The sequence below is a fragment of the Beauveria bassiana genome, assembly GCF_000280675.1.
Source record: "Beauveria bassiana ARSEF 2860 unplaced genomic scaffold BBA_S00036, whole genome shotgun sequence".
Lineage (NCBI taxonomy): Eukaryota > Fungi > Ascomycota > Sordariomycetes > Hypocreales > Cordycipitaceae > Beauveria > Beauveria bassiana.
In genome coordinates, this window is record NW_007930871.1 from 151,167 (window position 1) to 170,771 (window position 19,605).

General features: G+C 52.7%; 5 protein-coding genes across 5 annotated transcripts; 2 read left to right on the forward strand and 3 right to left on the reverse strand.

The window, feature by feature from the left end:
• Positions 1 to 12: 12 nt before the first annotated feature.
• BBA_08578 (Acyl-CoA N-acyltransferase) lies at positions 13 to 834 on the reverse strand (the record flags this gene model as incomplete). Its single annotated transcript, XM_008603675.1, has 1 exon — positions 13 to 834. The coding sequence occupies one exon, from the start codon at positions 832 to 834 to the stop codon at positions 13 to 15; it is 822 nt and encodes a 273-aa protein (XP_008601897.1).
• Positions 835 to 2,949: 2,115 nt separating this feature from the next.
• Positions 2,950 to 9,030, forward strand: BBA_08579 (SH3 domain-containing protein; the record flags this gene model as incomplete). The annotated part of the gene is made up of 1 exon (XM_008603676.1): positions 2,950 to 9,030. One exon carries the CDS (start codon positions 2,950 to 2,952, stop codon positions 9,028 to 9,030), a length of 6,081 nt encoding a protein of 2,026 aa, XP_008601898.1.
• Positions 9,031 to 9,935: 905 nt separating this feature from the next.
• Positions 9,936 to 11,374, reverse strand: BBA_08580 (subtilisin-like serine protease; the record flags this gene model as incomplete). Its single annotated transcript, XM_008603677.1, has 4 exons — positions 9,936 to 10,127; positions 10,227 to 10,757; positions 10,827 to 11,012; positions 11,090 to 11,374. The coding sequence occupies 4 exons, from the start codon at positions 11,372 to 11,374 to the stop codon at positions 9,936 to 9,938; spliced, it is 1,194 nt and encodes a 397-aa protein (XP_008601899.1).
• Positions 11,375 to 14,872: 3,498 nt separating this feature from the next.
• Positions 14,873 to 16,337, forward strand: BBA_08581 (uncharacterized protein; the record flags this gene model as incomplete). Its single annotated transcript, XM_008603678.1, has 2 exons — positions 14,873 to 15,232; positions 15,891 to 16,337. The coding sequence occupies 2 exons, from the start codon at positions 14,873 to 14,875 to the stop codon at positions 16,335 to 16,337; spliced, it is 807 nt and encodes a 268-aa protein (XP_008601900.1).
• A 475-nt stretch (positions 16,338 to 16,812) lies between these two features.
• On the reverse strand, positions 16,813 to 19,113 carry BBA_08582 (adrenoleukodystrophy protein; the record flags this gene model as incomplete). The annotated part of the gene is made up of 4 exons (XM_008603679.1): positions 16,813 to 17,536; positions 17,586 to 18,262; positions 18,319 to 18,534; positions 18,589 to 19,113. The coding sequence occupies 4 exons, from the start codon at positions 19,111 to 19,113 to the stop codon at positions 16,813 to 16,815; spliced, it is 2,142 nt and encodes a 713-aa protein (XP_008601901.1).
• Between the last annotated feature and the right edge of the window lie 492 nt (positions 19,114 to 19,605).

Sequence of the window (19,605 nt, forward strand, 5' to 3'; positions counted from 1 at the left end):
ATTCGTCATTCATCAGTAAATCCGCACCTTCTTCTCTCCAATCGTTAACCGCTGGAACATGCCAACGTGGAGAATGCCTTCTTCCCACCACGTTCCCATACCTTCGTCGACCTGAAACCCGCAGCGCTCCCAGAAAGGCTGGACTTGTTTCTGGGCATGAACGCAGACCAGCCCGCTCCAGGATGGGATTTCTGTTTCTCGTCTAGCGCCCATTTGCTCGAGACCAAGCTCCGTAACGCTGGGGTCAAAATACGACGGGTTCTCTTTGAGCCACTGCAAGGCCGTGCTGACCAGCAGGCCCGCAATCTGGTTGCCGCGAAAGTCCTTTTGGACGGCAAGGCGGCCGAGTTTGACGTAGGACTCTCTGCCGTCGTGGTACGTAGTCGGGCGATCCGCGGCAAAGACGGGCGCGGCGACCGTATCCACCTCCGCAGATGGCTGGGCGGCCTCGCCCTCGAGAACGTCCTTCCAGTAACGACCGCCGCTGACGGGATGGGGGCCGTGGGGAAAGGGCACGACGCGGACGGTGCCGATGGGCGTGCTGCGCGTCGAGCTCTTGCGCGGCTGGACGACGGCGCCCGTCTCGTCGCGGACCTCTTGCTTCTGGGTAGTGTGGACGCTGGCATAAGCCACCCAATGGCAGCTGCGTGAGTCGTTGACATCAAATTCGTTATCAACGGGGACGCTCTGCTCCTTGACGAAGACGTCCTCGCGCACCTCCATGGCATCGAGAAAAGTGGAGGGCAAGCCGACGGGCTGCTCGTCGCGCGGAGCACCCGGCTTGTAGCCCTCGAGCTTGCTAGGCTCGAGGAGCGAGATGAATGGTGTTCCCATGGTGGTTGTGTGCGTTTAGCAGGTTGGTGTGAGGCGAAGCGTGAGAAAATTGTGTTGGAAATTGGAGCAGCTCGTGGGCTTTGTACGAATAATGGACTCCTCTTGTAGATCAGTCATATATCGACTTATGCGTTGGCGGAGTTAAGGCAAAGGTGGTGTGAGCGGTCGTGACGAGAAGAGCAACGAGTGTCATGATATGGCGTGGAGTTGGAGACCCGCCAAGCGCATTGCAACGGCGGCCAGTTGGCGCTGGGCCAGAGCTAGCAGTTATCGACCTTCCCATTGTTCTGTTTGCAGCGCGAGGCGGTGAGAGTTGCGGGCGTCAGTCAGCGCAGGATGGATATCGACAATCCAACTAAGGTGGAACAAGTGTTTTGCGTCTGCATGTTGACGCAGATCCTGGCATTATCACGTTTCCCGATCTATGTACCTCCACGGGCCCAGCTGTTTGGCTATCATGCCACAGACGGCTGGGTACCTTCGGTACCCTAGAACATGCTTGGTTGGGCAGAAATGCGTTCATGTCCATGTCCACATGCTGTCTTGAATCGAAACGAGGGTTCATCTTGAGGCTTGGCAGGGGAACCAATGGCGCTTTATCTTGGAGCAGCCTTGAACAATGATGAGTTGCAGTTGGCCGAATGGTATGCTGGCTGCAGGAGAGGTGGTAGTGCAGAAATGAGGCTGATTGAGCATCCGTTCTGCGGCACATCTACTTTTAGGCTGGCTGTGGCAGTCTTTACCCCGTGACTATCTAGCTAACTATTTAAATTTTTTATTAATCGTCGAGTATGACGTCTAATAAATCGTACGCTTACCAGTAATATTTGTTGGCAGCAATCAAGAGATAGGGTACTGAGGTGCGGAAGTTGGGCTGCACGGAACGGATAAGGTACATTGGAGGGCGCCGAAGTCGCTGGCCGGCACCACAGTGGTAATACAGTAGGTAGGTACCTTACCTATATATGTTTCTCGTGGCTGGCATCACCATGCAAGCTGCAGGTATTATCGACGTGTATTTGGCCACTAGGGGTGAGATCGGCTCGGAGGATCTTGATTTTTAAATTTTATTATTTCTTATGCCCCGATGAATGCCTGTATGTTTGGCTTGCAGGCGCTGCCCGGCACGATCTTCGACATACAGTCTGGGGCTTTTAGTGTCATGATCCCTTAATCTGCCATCACTGTACTGGTATTAATTGGCAGGTCGGAAAAGCACGTTGTCCCCTGTATTATGGCGCGGTTGATCCGAGATATATCATATCCCCCATAGGGAACTCCACTGGTGATGAGCTAGCGGCTCTGTGCTCGCCTAAAGAAGAAAGAAACAGTGGGATGCCATTCGCTGGCCGTGCGCAGCATTCCATCATCTCCAATGGTATAGCCGACTCCGTAATCAGGGCCAAGTGCATAATTGGAAATTTGACGGTGCTGGTAGTGATAGCGAGGACCGATATCACTAACTAGTTCAGTTGCCTCAATAGATACGGACACAGACAGTCAACAGTTGTCGAGCACACCGCCAGACTCGCCAGCAGCAGGTTCACATGTACTGCAGCATGCTGAGATGTATCTCTGCAGCACGGACCGAGTTATTCATTTCCTCTAAGAATTGTGTGTAAAATGACCTAATTCAATGCTACATGTCGTTCAAGTGGTGCTTCTCATTCGTGGCTCAAAGCTTGCGCTTCTATTGACATGCCGTCTAGTTTATTAGCACCACCTCACCTCCACCAACCTGCAGTAGTTTCCCCATTTTGCCTCGCTCAGGGGTGTGCGCAAGACCCCCCCAAAGGACTTTCTTTCTGCCACCCACGTTTTCTCCCAGCCTCGAATTCCAGCAACTGCTTGTTCTCTCCCCGAATCGGGTCTTGATATCCATTTGGTAGATAATTACTGCAGCGACGCAACCTATTCTGTCCTTGGCCTCGCCATCGGAGCTTCATGTTGTTGCTAGCGCTACTCTCTGGCCACCAGCAACCTCAGTCTCCGCCGGCTGGCCAGCTTCATATATAGGCTTTCAGGCCCAGCCCTGTTTGAGCCTCGTCTACCGCAATCGACTCGAGTCGCTTCCCTCAGAGTTGCGCTGTCGATTCTCGCCATAGACGCTTTGCCATGCCCTGGCATCCGCTTCCGCGCATCGCCTTTGCGGTTGCAACTTTTCCCTTCACCGCCCAACAACCTGCCGACCTCCCCCTCGAAATTGGCGATGAGCTGTATATCATTGAAGAGACTGCCGACGGCAACTGGCTGAGGGGCTATCTTGTCGCCCCTCCCAGCCTTCTTGCAGGCCTGACATCTGTCCAGGGCCAAACGCTCGAGGCTAGAGTCTTCAGCGGCATCTTCCCTCGCAGCTGCGTCGAGGTTCGAGAGATGCTCGGCGAATCCGACGACGGGGACCAACATACCACCCAAGATGACCAAGATCCCCACGCAAACAATGACGAATCACGGCAAGATGAGAACGGGTCCGAAGACTCGGCCAAGGGGGGACTCGAGAGTGATGTCGAGAACATTCACAAACAATCCAAGACAGTAGCCCCGCGCAATTGTCGAGCACCTTTACAGGAACTTTCCAACGGCATCACTGCAAAGCTTTCAGTGCCCGTTGAACGTGACCCGAATATGCCACGCCCTCCAGCGCCAGTACCAATGCTCAAAATTGGCGACGAGACGCCCACATCAGCATCCGAGCCCTTGATTGACGAAATCTCATCATGCCTGCGCGAATGGCATTCCAAAAATCTCCACCAACTCCTCCTCGCCAGGGAATACGCAAAGCTCGACAAACTCTCTCAGCTCATCACAAAACTCAATCTGCACCGTCAACAGTTCCTATACAATGTCCTCACCTCTCGCGAGTACGAGATTCTCCGCGAAAAGACGGTATGGGATTTGGTGCAGGTCAACAAGCTTTGTGGTGGTGAAGTCATTGTGCGCGACCCCGGTGCGCGCGGCCGCATCTTAACTGGCGAAGACTCTGTCGTGGCCCTCACAGAGCTCCAGTCCAGCATGAGCGTTCTTGATGAGCCCCCTAAGCCAACAATTGAGCTTGCCAGCCTACACCATCTGCTGCTGGATGTCAAGGGTTTTGCTGGCGCTTCTACAGAGGAAACGTGCCTTGTTGCCTACCTGGCCAGCAAGCCGCACCATGACAAGCCCACAAGCCTCTCCGAAGCCTTCAGCATCGACGTCCCTGCTGGGCGCACCATGGGTAGCCTCATGCAAGATGGTGCTACGCGAACACTGTTCACCGATTTGTCCAGTCTTGACTTCGGTGACGTAGCTGCCCCCGAATCAGATCTCTATTTGGTCATCAAAGTGCAGTCTCCACAAAGAATTGAAATGCTGCCTCCCTCAACTAGAGCCGGAAGCTTGGGGGATAACTACTACACTCGAGAGCATACCAAGTCACTACCCATCGGTGGTAATAAGGGCTCAAGAAGAAGTTTCATGTGGGCCGCTAAATCCACGAGGTCAACTTTTTCGCGAGGCTCACCAGCCGCCAAAACGGATGCTGTGAATGAACAGCGGGTAGACCGACCCTACTCCAACCGCACAGCAAGCCGCGATGATCACGCCCCCCCCAGCACTGCTGGCTCGCAAGCTAGCGTGATAGTCGACGAGGTTCAAATGGCCCAGCGCACCGTTGGTGTTGGCGTTATGAAACTCAACCCCATCATGAAGCAAGACGAAGAGGTCGAGCATGTCATTAGTATCTGGGCGCCCTCCGCAAGACCCATGACCGACAAAGATATGGGTGAAGAATGGAATCCGATCATTCGGGAAATAATGGGTAACTCATCAGAGTCATTCGAGAGAGCGAAACGTGGCGAACGACTTCAGGTATCGCTCAAGGCCTTTGACCACCCAGACGCGGACGCTCTCATCAAGGCCACGCCAACAATTTTATCCGGGGTCTCCAAGACTAGTAGGATCGGATTTTCTGGCGCACCAACGCGGCCCAGATCCGATATTTACCTCACAATCAATACGGCGGCTCTTGCAAAGCAGAATCTCCTCTCTAGATACGGGGGAAGCGCTACCAGTATGCCTCCCGGAATGCAGGCTTCTAATTTACAGGTGACGCTAGAGGTTCGACAGCGATCCGGAACAAAGATTGAAAACTGCATCTTTCCATCCTCGAATAGCAGCGGCTTGACTACTTTCAAATCTGCTGCCACTGAGCGTGGTGAGGCATGGAATCAAACACTGCGCCTATCGCTGCCTGCGGACGATGTTGCCACCGCCCATGTTGTTATGTTTATCAGCGACATGCCAAGCCCCCCATTCGCTGTCGCACATATACCTCTTTGGGACCGGGAAGCGTTCATTCGCGATGGGCCGCACGGCCTGCTGCTCTATAAAATAGATGAGCATACCTCAACAGCGCAGGCAGGACCAACAGGTAAAGGCGGATATCTGTCCACTGTCTGGGCACCAAGAGGTAGAGACGAGCGCTCGGTCGAAGTGACCGGCCCGCTTGCATTACTTCTTATCGAAACATTTCTGTGCAGTACGCGTTTCTCGCAAGACCGTGTCATTCTTGGCCTTCTGAAATGGAGAGAGCTGTCTCAGGAGGACCTGGCCGCCGTTCTGCGCCAGATCAACTTTGTGCCTGAGATCGAGATTGTTAAGCTGCTTGGCGACGTTCTGGACAGCTTATTCGGTATATTGGTGGAGCACTCTGGTAAAAATGAGTACGAAGATCTTGTCTTTACGGCTTTGGTCAGAGTCTTGGGCATCGTTCACGATAGACGATTTAACCTGGTTCCTCTGGTAGACCAGTATGCCGAGAAGCAGTTCAATTATCCGTTCGCAGCTTCTTGTCTTGTTCGTGCCCTTGCGCGTCTGCTCCAGCACCCAACAGAAACCGAGACCGCCCGAAAGCTGAGATCTACTTTCAAGATTGTCAGGCACATCCTCAAGTTCATTACCCAAGCACGCAGTCAACAGCGAGCCAAGGAGGCAGGCATTGGTATCAAGACTTCGGCGCAGGGTTTCACGAAGCAGCTTCGATCAATTTTCAAAGCCCTTGAAGAAATGATGCGAAACCCGGCCCCTGTTTTGGTTGGTAGCCAGACGCTAGTTGTACAACACTTTCACACGTGGCTTCCTGAGCTCACTAGTATGCTTACAGCTGAAGAGATTCTTCATATCGCCATTGACTTTATGGACTCTTGCACCGATGTCAAGGGTAAGTTGACCTTGTACAAACTTGTCCTCATTATCAACTATTCCAAGCTGGATATTTTCAGCCACCCTGACCAGAGATCCGCACTGAGCGCCAATACTGTTCGCTGGATTAGTCCTCATTGGGGTCACTGCCCGGACATGACTGACCAGTGGAGAAACCAAATCCGACTATGCTGCTCTATCCTTGCCAATCAGCTGGACTACATCGGCCCTGAAATCCCGGATCACGCGCCCAGAGTCATTGACTCTTACCTATCCATTCTGGCGTCGCCTCCGCCCGCAAGAAAGAAACTGTCACTCCTGTTTCCCTCGTCCTACCCGTTTCCGACGAAGTCAACGGCTCATAATATGGAATTTGACGAATCTTTGGCCGAATTGTCCGCCATTTTGTCGGCGATCTCAAGCTCGCCCGCAGGAATGCAGCTAGAATTGGCAGACAGCGACATTCAGACCATGTTAGAGAATGTTCTCCAGGTACAAATGAGTATCCTGAAAGGCGAGGCATTCCCCGAAGGCTGGCTCAGTGTACACATCTATCATCACAAGTCTGCCATGCGCACACTCCAATACTTGGCGTCAATCTTGCTGGAGACTTTCCTACCTCATCCGGATGATGCCGAAAGTTTCAATACCGATCTATGGAGGTTGTTTTTCGAGACGTTACTGAAACTCGTAGGTAGCCCATCGCTTGCCTTGGAAACTTTCCCCGAGCAAAAAAGACGAGCTGTTTGGAAAATCGCTGGTGATGTGCGCGAGGATGGAGCTGCTCTGCTACGTAGAACGTGGGAGGCCATCGGATGGGAAGCAAGCAACGAAGAACGCACCAGGTACGGACTGGCCAAGATGGGCGGTTATCAAGTGCAGTATGTTCCCGGCCTGGTTGGACCAATCGTGGAGCTGTGCTTGAGTGTTCATGAGGGCTTGAGGAGAATGGCCGTTGAGGTATTGCAAACTATGATTGTCAGTGAGTGGACTTTGAGCGAGGATCTCTCTGTCATCCAGACGGAAATGGTGGACTGTCTCGACACTTACTTCAAGACCAAGCCTTTGACAGAGAGTGTTTTGCAGAAGCTTTTCCTGGGGGAACTGATGGAGAGATTTGCTGCCCTTTCTGGAGATGACGAGTCCTTGACGGAGGCTCTTCAGGATCTAACTGGAACTTTGGATGAGTTTTTGGATCTCTTGGTTGCTGTGCACAGCACGGACAATGGAAATGGAGCTTCGGACATTATCAACCGGCTTCGACTGATGGAGTTTCTTCGAGATATGCAAAAGGAGGAGATATTCGTGCGATATGTACACCAGCTGGCCAGCCTGCAGGCCGAAACGCGCAACCAGGCCGAGGCTGGTCTCGCGCTGCGGTTGCACGCCGAGCTATATGACTGGGACCCGAATCGAGAGACTGGCGCAATGACAGATCCAGACTATCCGGCCCAAACGCACTTTGAGCGCAAGGAAAGGATTTACTTTGATATGATTAAGCATTTCGAAGAAGGCGAGTCGTGGAGCAACGCACTCACAGCCTACAAGGAGCTTCAGGCGCAGTACGAAACAAACATTTATGATTTCGCCAAGCTTGCACGGGCCGAACGCGCCATTGCCACCATTTACGAAACTATTTCAAAGAGCGAAAGGCTGGTGCCGAAATACTTCAAGGTCATTTACCGTGGCCTTGGCTTTCCAACAACTCTTCGCGACAAGCAATATATTTTTGAAGGCTCTCCAGGCGAACGGGCTGCAGCGTTTACAGACAGGATGCAAGAGCAGTATCCGTCAGCAAAGATTATCACGTCGGAAGATGGCGACGAAGTCGAAGGACAGTTCTTGGTTATCTCGGTTGTGACGCCACACCGCGATCTGTCCCATCAGATTTACCAGCGTACTCGTGTTGCTCAGGTCGTTCGCGACTTCTTGCTCTCCTCTCACCCGCAGGTCTTTTCCATCACGGCCAAGCGTGCCACTTATGGTCCTGTTCAAGACCACTACTCCCAAAAACTGGTTTTCACAACTGCCGAACCGTTCCCGACAATTCTTCGCCGAAGCGAAATAATTGATGTCGGCGAACTCGAGCTTTCTGCTCATGAGACTGCTTTGGAGCGTATTGTGCGCAAGACGCAGGAGATGGCTGCTTTGGAGCGGCGCATCTCGGAAGGCGATGACAAGAACATGCAACTTCTTCTGGATGCTGTAGCGGTTTCTGTGAATCCGAAATCTGACCAGAGTGTGGCCTGCTACCGCAAGCTTCTGCCTGAGCCGAAGAGCGACAATGAATATGACGAGGATGATGAGGAAGAAGATGAAGAGGAGCTGAGCCCTAGCAATGCGGCCATCAAGACGGCTCTCATTGATCACGCCATGGTGCTTAAAAAGTGCCTAGCGCTATTTGGACGAACCAAGTCTGATCCTTTTGCTGCAAGCAGGCACGATGAGTTGGTTCGCCACTTTGAGAGCACCTTTGCTCCCGAAATCCTCACCTTTACTCCGCCAGCCCCTATCAAAGAATTGATCTCCACACCATCGACCATTTTCAGAGGCACATCACCTTCTATTGAGCAAAGCCCCAGGTGGCAAACTGTCGTGTCTCCAAATGGCGGAACAAAACTCGAAGAAGCCGCTGTTGTTCGTCGTGTCTCTCTGCAACAGCCGCGAGGTACGCGCCTGAGTTTCCTCGGTGGCAAGAAGAAGAGTGTCGACCACCAATCCGACCTAAACGGCATCAGCGAATCACCAAAGGGCCACGGCCACAATCGAAGCCTCAGCAAAGACAATGTTACGCGGCAGGCCATGTACCGATCTCACTCTAGCGATGCCAGCAGCGTAGAGCGGCGCGGCAGCACGACCAGCACCGAAAGGCGCGCATCACAAGACGACAGGGACGCGCCAGCTAAAGAGTCTCGCCTGATGAAGCGTGGCAACAGCGTGCGCAAAAGATTCAGCTTGCTTAAGCTGGGCATCAAAACCAAGAACAATGCAGTCATGGGCAGCGTTGACGAAGAATAAGAACAAGCAGTGATTCCCCCATATATTTTATTTCTGTTTCTGCATTCCGCTTGAAAGTTGCATTCCTTTGTCTTGCGTCTAGGAGCGACCTCTTATTGCATTCGCCATTCTTTTGTTGTCTTGATGGCGAATTTATTATACTACAGGTCGTCCTTTTTCATCTTGGTTTGTGTTTCGCATCTTGATTTCATACTTTTTAATTTTCTGGCTCTGTACAGTTAGGTGTTCTGGATACCACTGGTCACAAGGATTTTTGTGTCTGAGAGGATGGGACTGACTCCCAGCTTTTGTCTTTTTTCTTGAGCGTCTGGAACCGGCATTTTCCGTTTTATATCCAAGAGAAATATATATAATTACCGTGTATACGCGATCCCTTTGCTTGCGTTGCAGCTTTTGCAACAATAATCCTGCTGTGGTAATATTGTGCCCAGTACTTGTGTGCAAGTAGATTATTTTTGTACCATTTTGAACGATCCGACCAGCAGCTCATCGTAGCCCTTGTGCACGCACACGTTGCCGTCGGTATACGGTCCCAACCGAGAGAGCATAATGACTTGCTAGAATCAAGGTGAGTGATGTCGGTGAGTTTTGAGCCCAGCGCCCAAGGTAATACGCTGGGGGTGTGCATCTGACAGTCACAGAACAGTGAGAAGAGAGGTTGCTTGCAAGAGACGAAAACACAGAAAACTATGTTCTAACACTAATATATACACTGAAAGTAACCTATGCATGTTTTGTTGTCCGTTTCTGTCAACATCACATGTGCTAAATAAACAAGTGTGCTCGGCGGGCGTCCTTTGCCCTCGGGAATCTCCCCCAGTGTCAAAATAGTAATACAAAGTACAAAGTACAAATACATGTGCTGGAGAATAATAAGCCTCGTCACATGCCCATCGTTCAACAGCTTAGCCACGAGGGTTGCCGTTAAAGGCAATCAAGTTCTTGGTGCCGCGAATCTGATCAACAATGGCGTTGGCCGTGGCCGAATCTTGGATGGTGCTGCAGATGTCGGGACCGGAGACGCCGTCCTTGGCGGCCAGGTAAGCGGCAAGACCGGCGACGTGAGGAGTAGCCATGGATGTGCCAGTCATGTAGCCCTTGAGATTCACGCATGTTAGCAGAGACTTATCGCCATGGAAGCAGCAAAACAAGTGCCAAAAGGGGGGGTCCCTCTTTTTACTGGCAGATGAACTTACGGTGCGGCCGTTGGGAAAGGTCGAGAGGACGACGACGCCCGGAGCGGCAACGTCTACGTTGGCGCCGTAATTCGAGTCCACGTAGCGGTGGTCCGACGAGTCCGTCCCGCCGACACAGCATACATTCTTGGCCGACGCGGGCGAGACGCCGCTGGCGTCCTTGTTCTTGTTGCCCGCGGCGACGGCGACAAAGACGCCGCGTCCCGCGAGGTTATCGACGGCGTCGTTGAGCGCCCTCGAGTAGCCGCCGCCGAGGCTCATGTTGACAAAGACGCCGTTGGGGCAGTGGCGCTCGGCGGCGTCCTTGGCGACGGCGTTGACGGCCGCGATAATGTCCGAGTTGTCGCCGAGGCAGCCGCCGTCGTCCTGCGCCGAGTAGCTGAGGACCTTGAGGCCAAAGAGCTGCGTCTTTTTGGCGACGCCGTAGGTTTTGCTGCCAATGATGCCGGCAACGTGCGTGCCGTGCATGCAGTCGTCGTGGTCCGGGCCGGGGCCCCAGCGGCCGAGGTCGGTGGCGCGGCCTTCGAATTCCTTTGCGCGCACGGAGGGGGGTCAGCCCCCGGTACAAAGTAAGAAGGGACATCAGCGTTTAGGACTTACGGGATGGTCGGCGTCGATGCCAGAGTCGATAATGTAGCTGCAGGTGCCCTCGCCGGCGCTCTCGTCGTAGTTGTACTGGTTGCTGTTGGGCTTGCGATGGGAGATGCGGGCAGGGCCCCAGGAAGAGCGACCCTGGGTGATGTAGCCCTGAGCCGACATGCGCGAGGCTTGCTCAATGTACTCGACCTAGAAGAAGAAGAAGAAGAAGAAACGATGTTAGGAGTCTTGCATCGTCATTGTGCCTCGAGGGTGCGGCGACTTACATCAGGGTGCTGGCGGACCGCCTCGAGGGTGAGACTGCTCATCTTGCCAGCGAAGCCTAGAAAGACACCTTCCGAGTAGACGGTGTCGGGCTTCTCACCCACCGACTCGAAGGCCTCCTCAAGGCCAGCAAGCGAGCTGCCGTCTTTGAACTTTACAATGTACTTGTCGGCGATAATGTCCTTGGTCTCGCCGCGAGCAGACAGGATCGGGGCGGGCTCAGCACGCTTGCCAGCTGGGCTGGCAGCGACAAGCGGGAGGAGGGAGAGGAGAAGCGACAGACGCATTGTGAAGGCTGATGAAATAGGACTGGTTAGTTTCTGCGCGCCCAACTTTGGTGCTGCTGGATGCTTCGTGGTGCACAAGCTACACGGGGGACACTCGGGTATTTATCTTGCTGCCGGCGGGAATACTCCGATTGGAATTTTGTCAAAATGGCAACTGTCATTTCGTTGGATCAGGATTACTGTACGACGAGAGCGCCGCCAAGTAGAAAAACTGCCAAGTTACCGTTGCACTGGGCTGTGGACATTGCGAGTTGATGGGATAATCTTCGAATGCCGACCCGAGAGGCAGCGCCCGCAATGAAAAGGTCCAACATCTACAGTCTGTATCAGTCTCTTAACTAGCTCGCGAGATTTTAACACATATTCTAGAACTTTGGGATCATCGTGCCAACCCAGCATCAGCCTCACTCACTTCCCTCAGACATGGGCATGATAGACAGGGGATGAGGGGGAGGGGGGGCAGAAGCATGGCACACTGGGCCTCGGGGGGATTTCGATGAGCACCATGGGATCGCGATCGTGTAGATTAATACTGTAGCTGGCTGTTGCTGGATACGTGAGCGACCTGAGCAGTGAGTGCTTTGGGCTCCGTAAATCTTTGGTGCATAAAGGTGGCCGAAAGGACTACTACTATATCTCGCCTTGCATGTATATGGACGCAAAGCAACGTGTATCAATGGCCTAGCCTACCAGCATACCGGTATCAGCCCCTTGTGCAAATTATTACAGTCAACTTTACCCTTGCCCCGGCACCCAGTCCAGTGTTGAGTCTGGCGATCAGCGTCAACAACCCCAGCCAGCTGAGCTGCAGCCACAACGGCCCTGACTTGCTCTATTCGTACAGAGTAAACAACAAGAATCAAGGCGTGTTCGTACTTTTGCAGCGCAGGCGCCGCAGTCTGCACAGTGCAATGTCGGCTCAAGCGTCGACGCGGGGAAGCATTGTTACATTCCATATTGGGCAAGATGATTGGTGCCCGACCGACCGACCGACCGACCAACGACCTTTTCCTGTTGACTCTATCCGTAACTAGCCGCGCTGTGTCTAGAAAAAAGTCTCGGCATGTCGTGCAAGTAAACTAGCAGGACTCTGGAGAAATCGCAGCCCGCCCGATGAAGAAAGGCTTGTTGGTCCCCTGAATATCCGTATTTCGGGGCCACGCCACGCAACACAAAAACCCACATTCAATAATTAGGCGCAGGGGTCATGCATTTTTGGCCTTATCGGATCCCGGAACGGGCGCATTATGTTGTGGCTTGCTGTGGTAATTTACCAGGCAGGCAGGCAGGCGATACGGCGACCATTGGATGCGCTTTGGTGTGGTCGAGGTGTTGTTGTTAGTCAGGTAGTACGGGATACAAAGTGAGACGACTAGGATAACGTAGGCAGCAGCAAAACGCAACAGTAGCTGGCTTGGCCTGGGCAAAAGTCTGCATGCGGGTTTTTGCTGACGCATGGCATGTATTCTAGAGCCAAAGTGGTTATCCAGACACAAACTTGTCCAGCTTGTTTGGGCTGTATTACATATACCATCTTGCATCATAAACACCGCACGCCGCTATTTTCTCAGCCTTCTGGGATCACCAATAGCGCAGAGTTTGTAAAAGAAAGGCTTTAAATCAAGGATATGGGTAGAAAGCATCACAGTCAAGGTGGACGCAACTGTGACCCGTCCAGCAAAGGGGGGCGCCAAAATATATGGCCAAGGCAGCAGTCATGAATGATCAAGAAAAGAGGTGACGGAAGTCCTGGAAAATGAGGAATCTTTCCAGGTCAACGCCGAGGCACCGTTTTGTATCACCCATCTACCACACAAAACAAAGTGCGCCTCAAGACTTTCATCAGGATCAACGCCGAGTTTCGAAATGGCGCCCGGCTTTCTCTTATTAGACCACAATCGCCATAGTCATCTCTATAATACGTGTCACTGAAGTAATTGTCTTGTTCAGTACAACGTGTTGGCTTGCTTCCCGCCTCCTTCGTCCACCTACGTGACTGAGCGTGTCAGAGTATCACCCACGACTCCACGCGAGCGCTACTCTTTGTCAGTCATAGTGCAAAGCGTCTACATGATTTGACTCTGTAATTACAATGGCGTAATGCCCCAAGAAGTTCTGTACTCAGACTGAGCCATAAGAAACACTGTGGACAAATATGACAGAAAATGGCGGAGCGAGCACCGAAACTTATTTCCGGACAGGAGATCGGGCTTGGACATGAAAGTTTTAGATCAGAAATCGGGTCTTTCTCCTGCGGCCAAGGAGCTTCTTTCATTACCAGCTACATTGACATATACGGAGCTACTTGAGCAATCAAGAAGAATGACAAGATCCTCTTTAGGGATCGTGAAGATCTCATGGCCGAGGCCAGGATATCCCTAGAGTACAACTTGGTCCGACTGCAAAGAATCAAGCAATTCCATTACTTCTCCATCATGTATCCAAGTAGACTGCATCATACATAATTTCAAAGTCGACGCATGGAATTATCCTGGACTCGATCTCAAGTCAAAGGGACTAGCTACTGTGGACTCTCGGCGACTTTGACCATGACATACTACCAAGCTCTACAGTTCGGAAGCGTGCTACCTTGAAGCAAGGCAGAGCCTTGGCCACGACAGCGAAGCGCTTGTACCCTCGTTTCAGTATTTCAGCGCTGCAAAAGAGCAGAATCTAATGACTGAGGCCAGTGATCCGACCCGGGACACACTTTTTACCTCTACTTGGCTGTTGTCTGTTGTCATCCAGCTACGCTACATTGGGAGACTGTTGCCTAGTTTGTCGGCAAGTTTCCGCTCATACAGCCAAGCTGAGCAATTTGAAACGTGACTGCAGTCAATGTCGACAGCGACTTGCTGTCGTCTCTCTCCCCGATGGTGCCCAGAAACTGCCGCTGATTGGCCTCGAGAACTTGAGCATGACACCCGCCGAATGAGATTTCTATAAATAGACTAGGCTACAACAAATAGCTGTTTAAAGACGGTCTGGTAATGCAGTCAGAGGTGCTGGCGCTGAGGTCCGAGCAGAGTGACGTTGAAAACAGTGTCTGCATCTTAATCTATTTGAACCAGCTGCATGTCTGCCAAGCAAAAGTATTGAGTCATCCACCTACTCACCAGCGTGGCTCAGCCAACGTTTTCACAAATAGACATTGTATCACGTCGTAGAGGACGGATAGTGCTTGCGGAAAGCACCGTGCATCCGAAAGTCGACGCATCTCTTGTTGCACTGCCCATGCACTTGCCTGTAGACCAGCGCCCCCAATAGCCTTTTAACAGTATATGACAGATATGTATCAACTTTTGCTCAGGCCGGCTGCAGATCCGTGCGAGGTGATCACGGGATTTTGAGCAACCGTGCCCATCTATAAAATGAGGGCTTCGGAGCGACAGTGTCTGAAGGAGTAACCTTTCATTCAAACGAGGCTTCTTTTAAAGTCAACTGAAAGATCCCCGTGATAATACCAATCTGAAGCATTCAAATTCTCCACAAGCCAACATGAGCAACGAAAGGGAACGCCAGTTCGTGGCCTTTTGCTGGCAATTTAGCTGGAATTTTGACGTCCTCAGGAATTTCCCGACACTACTAGACACGAATACAATTTCAAAGTTCGAGCGCGACGCCTACGATCTGCTCCTCCCGACCCAGCTCAACTCTGACAGCATGCACGATGTACTCAGCACCATCAATACGGCGGCCCTGCTCACGATGTGCGCCGCGAAGCCGCAGCCTGAGGAGCAGAAAGAACTGCTGAAGCGCTTCATCTTCGGGTGCAAGGAGACGATCCACGAGCACTTGGAGCACGCCTTGCAGATATGCGACCGCATCATCGAACAAAGGTTCGACCAGACTATCCAGGTATGACAAAGTGCAACTCTCGCTATCCCTCTTTCTCAGTAAGACTTTGTACTCATAATTGTTGTGTCTGTAGCCTGGTGGGAAAATCCGCACGATCCGCGAACATTATGAGAAAGAGCTAGAAAATTGCAACTCTAGCGTAAGGCAAATTGAGGAGGAGTCAGATATGCTAATTTCCTATTGTCGCGCGTGTCTGACATATAAGTCAGATGAATGTCAAGATAGACAGTCGTATCTGAAGTTCTCCTCGATGGCCAAGTTTTATTGAACTTGCTTACTCTACCCTGCCTAAATCCCATACCTTGTATGCTACATTTTATGGTCGCCCATGTTCTATTGCGCAATAATAAGACATGGATCCTCGTATTTGTCTCGTTACAGCACCGGACCATGATCGTTGTTGCCTGGTCACAGGCTCGTTGATGTCGGTTAATGACAGCACATGATGAGTTCCCAGTAAAAGTATAAAAGGGGAGGGCCAAGTGAGAGACGGAACAAAGAAGCTCCACGCATGAAAGTACACTTTTCACGCAGACAAACTACACTCTGTCCTTGACGAAAGCTTTCATCTACCTTGCAAGAACACACCACAACCAACAAAATGGACAGACTGACCAGTAGGATTCCAGATGGCAGCAATACTGACAATATTGTCAAGGCTTTCAAGTCTGCCCTCGCTGGGGAGGCTGGGCTCGAGAAATGCATCGAGCTGCTCAGACCGGACTCGAGCTGGGACTTGGATGTCAGTCCGACATTTTTGTCCATGCTCAAGGACGCCGAGAAAGACTGTATCCCCGGCGACAACGCCGAGTGTCGTCTGTCACACGCTGAAGCGCTTAGTCAAACGGCTGTGCTACTGTCCATGTGCGGCAAGCGTAAAGTCGAGACCCGAGCGAAGCTGGTGAGAGAAATCGTGACCCATCATCAGGGCGTGATGAATAGAGAGAACCATCAACAGAGCAACCAGGGTGGAGGGGATGCGGAGCACTGGCAGGAGCGGACAAGGTTTCATCTAGAACAATCCAAGTCCAGGGGGGAACGTCTGCGAAATAGCGAACCAAGCGACATCGAAAAGGATATGGAGGGTCGAAAGAAAATGAAATAAATTATACGGGGGCAAAGAGTTATAAGAAGACCTCTCAGACTGAATCTCCCCGGGCATAAACTAGAAAGGAAAACGTATTAGCTGCCTAGTCTACACAGACAAATTTGCTCAGGTCTAGAAACCAGACCTTACAAAGCTGCCTGTTACGCATGGCAAATTATTGTCGTAGCTGCGCATCAGTCAGGCGCCGAGCTATGTCCTCATCACAGTCACACCAGAAAACGAATGATCGACTCCAAAAGTTGACTCAATTTCGGTCGTTGAATGAGGATGAAAATGCTTTAGTCGTCTAGTCTACACAAAATCAAGTGTGTAATCCCCCGGTACTAGACATCCATATCATACAAAGCGTTATAATGGCACGAGCTTCTCGCCGTGCAATGCCAGACTGCCACCTATATACATCTGAAGAATAGAGTCCACAGCATGCTATCACCTACTTGTAATCTTCCACAATTTTATAAAGCCTATCCGTCTATGATGTGAGCTCCGCCATGCGTCTCTCCAGCTCGGGCACCTGCCGCAGCTTGATATCCAAGTCCTCCTTCTCATCCTCAAGCTTCAGTCGCTTGTCCGCATCCAGCTTCGTAAAGACGTAGTGTCCCTGGCCGTCAAACTGGAGAATGTGCGTGTGGTACTTCCACAGGCTGCGGCGGTGGCTGACCGTCATGAGCGTGATGCCGAGCGCCTTTGCATGTTCGTACATGACCTTTTCCGTCTCGAGGGTGACGCTGCTCGTGCACTCGTCGAGGATGGCGTACTTTGGTCGGTGGTAAAACAGGCGCGCCATGGCGACGCGCTGCTGCAGGCCACCCGACAGCACGTCGCGCCACTCGGCCTCGGCGTCCCAGCCCTCGTCGTACAGGTCCACTAGGTGCGCCAGATCGAGCGTCTTGAGGATGGCGAGCAGGTCCGCATCGGTTGCGCCCCGCTGCCGCATCTGCCGCAGCGAGTCCGGATAGATGATTTGCTGCCGGAGCGAGCCCCGCGAGAGATAGGGCCGTTGCGGCAGGTAAAAGATGGAGGTAAAGGGCGGCTTGTGCACGGTGCCGCCATACACGGGCCACAGGCCGCCGAGAATGCGGAAGAGAGATGACTTGCCGCAGCCGTTGGGGCCGACGACGAGGAGATGGTCGCCGTGATTGATGGAAAAGGTTAGCGCCTCGACAAGAACATCGCCGTTGGGCGAGACGATGGGCCTATGATAGTCAGCAGTCGTACGATTGAAAATGCGGCCGTAAAGCTTACACGTCAATAAAGGATATGTCCTTGCTCTCGTGGATGGTGCCGCGGCCCTTGAGTACAGCTTCGTTGTTCTCGGTCCCAGACGAGGATACTAGATTCTTCTCAAAGTGACCTGACTGGATATCGTCCATGACGTTGAGCAGCGAGTCCACACGCGAGGTGTAGCCCGCGAGCTCCATGATTTCACGGTACGAGAACATGATGCGCCCAAAAGCGTCCGAGGCGGAGAGCAGCATGCGACGGTTGGTGACAAACGACTCGGTGCGGTCGCCCATGTTCATGCCGGGTTGGGCGCCGGGCAGCTTGACAAAGACAGGTACGGAACAGAGGACAAGGCCGAGGGCGCCCCAAAAGTACTTGATGACGAAATCCTCCATGAAACCGTGGTAGAAGCGGCGGCGCAGGATGTAGTTGACGTGCTTGATGAGCGTAAAGTAGCCCTTGTCGAGCGTGTCCTTTTCGGCCGTGTGACCGTTGTAGAGGGCCACTTCCTCGGCGTAGTCGATGAGACGCGAGTGCTGGAATCGGAACTCGCCTTCGAGGCGCGCCTCGTCGGCCACGTACTTGCCGAAGGGCGGCGTCAGGATCCGCATCACGTTGGCGGAGAGCTGGACGAGGAGTGACATGAAGACGACGCCCTCACCGCCAACGCTCTTGGAGAGGGAGTAGGTGTAGATGGTCTGGCGAGGTTAGCAGCTGTGAAGAAGAAGTTGCTTTATAGGCTAAGAAGGCTTACCATGTCAAGTATAGGCTTGGCCAGGTTGCTGTAGAGCTCAGCCAAGCTGTTGGAGAATTTGGACACGTCGACTGCAATAAGCTGATCGGGATTCTTTATACGGTCATCGAGAGCTGAAATGCCGTAAAAGGTGAGGTTGGAGAGGTATTTGTCGTGAATGAACTGAGTGAGTCGTGTTCTATAATTAAGCGACAACTCCGCTTGGTGATAGGAAAGCTGGCCGAGTTAGCGCCGAGTGGCCATTCAGCGTCATGACCATGATATGCTCACCATGGAATTCGTAAATGTAGCAGGAACCGCAATAATCATCCACCACACAATCCTCGAGATGAACTCCTTGCCGTTGCCGCGCACAAGCGCCTTGACAATCGCACCGTCCATCTCCGCGACCTTGAGACTAATCAGCGTGCGCAGCACCAGGAAGAAGCTGTGGCTGATGAGCAGCCGCGCCTCCTTGCTGCGCCAGCCCGGCACGACGATGCGAATCAGGCGCATGAGAGAGCGAAAAAACTCGCGGTCCAGCGCCACCTTTTTGCGCGGCGCATCGGGCCCGCTGGCATCGCCGGGCTGGGAGACGGTGGCGCGGCGCGACGAGCGTTGGGCGGATTCCCGGGCCGAGGCGGCCTTTTGCTCGGCAATGGCGTTGCGGATGCGGTGGATGAGCGCGACAAAGAGGGTAATCCAGACGGCGCGGGAGATGCGTGAGCGGTTGGCGACGTAGAGCTTGACGAGCTGCGTGGCGAGGCCGCGGACGTTGACGTTGCCCGGGAGGGCAAACTTGGACTGCGTAGCCATGGCGCGCAGAAAGCCGTCCGCGGGGGGAGGAGAGAAGACGCAGAGACTGGCGAGATCAACAAGCTGATTGTGATGACTGCTGGTGAAGGAGGCAGGAAAAGGTAGTTGCTGGACGGTCTACCCCAGGTGGAGTTGGCGTTCCCTTGCTGATATGGGGGGGCCTCGGCCGATCTATACGCGCGCCGTGCGGAGGTAAGCGATTACAGCAGATGCGGAGGAAATCTAGATGCAATTGGCAGGCCGAAAGTCAAAATTTTCTCGGATTTCTATAGAAATGATGACAGGGCAAAATTGGATGAAAGAAGAGAGTGAGCACGAGGGACTGCTGACGATAGAATGCATGTGGTTGGATCCCTCGGCCTGTTCGAGAAACTGGGGAAGACTAGTGCTTGTCACCAACGTCTGCGCCACAGGTTTGTGCTGCAACCAGCATGTGATTTTGAGTTTCCGCCACACCACGCGCCACAATCATAGGCAGTTGGCTGTAATCAT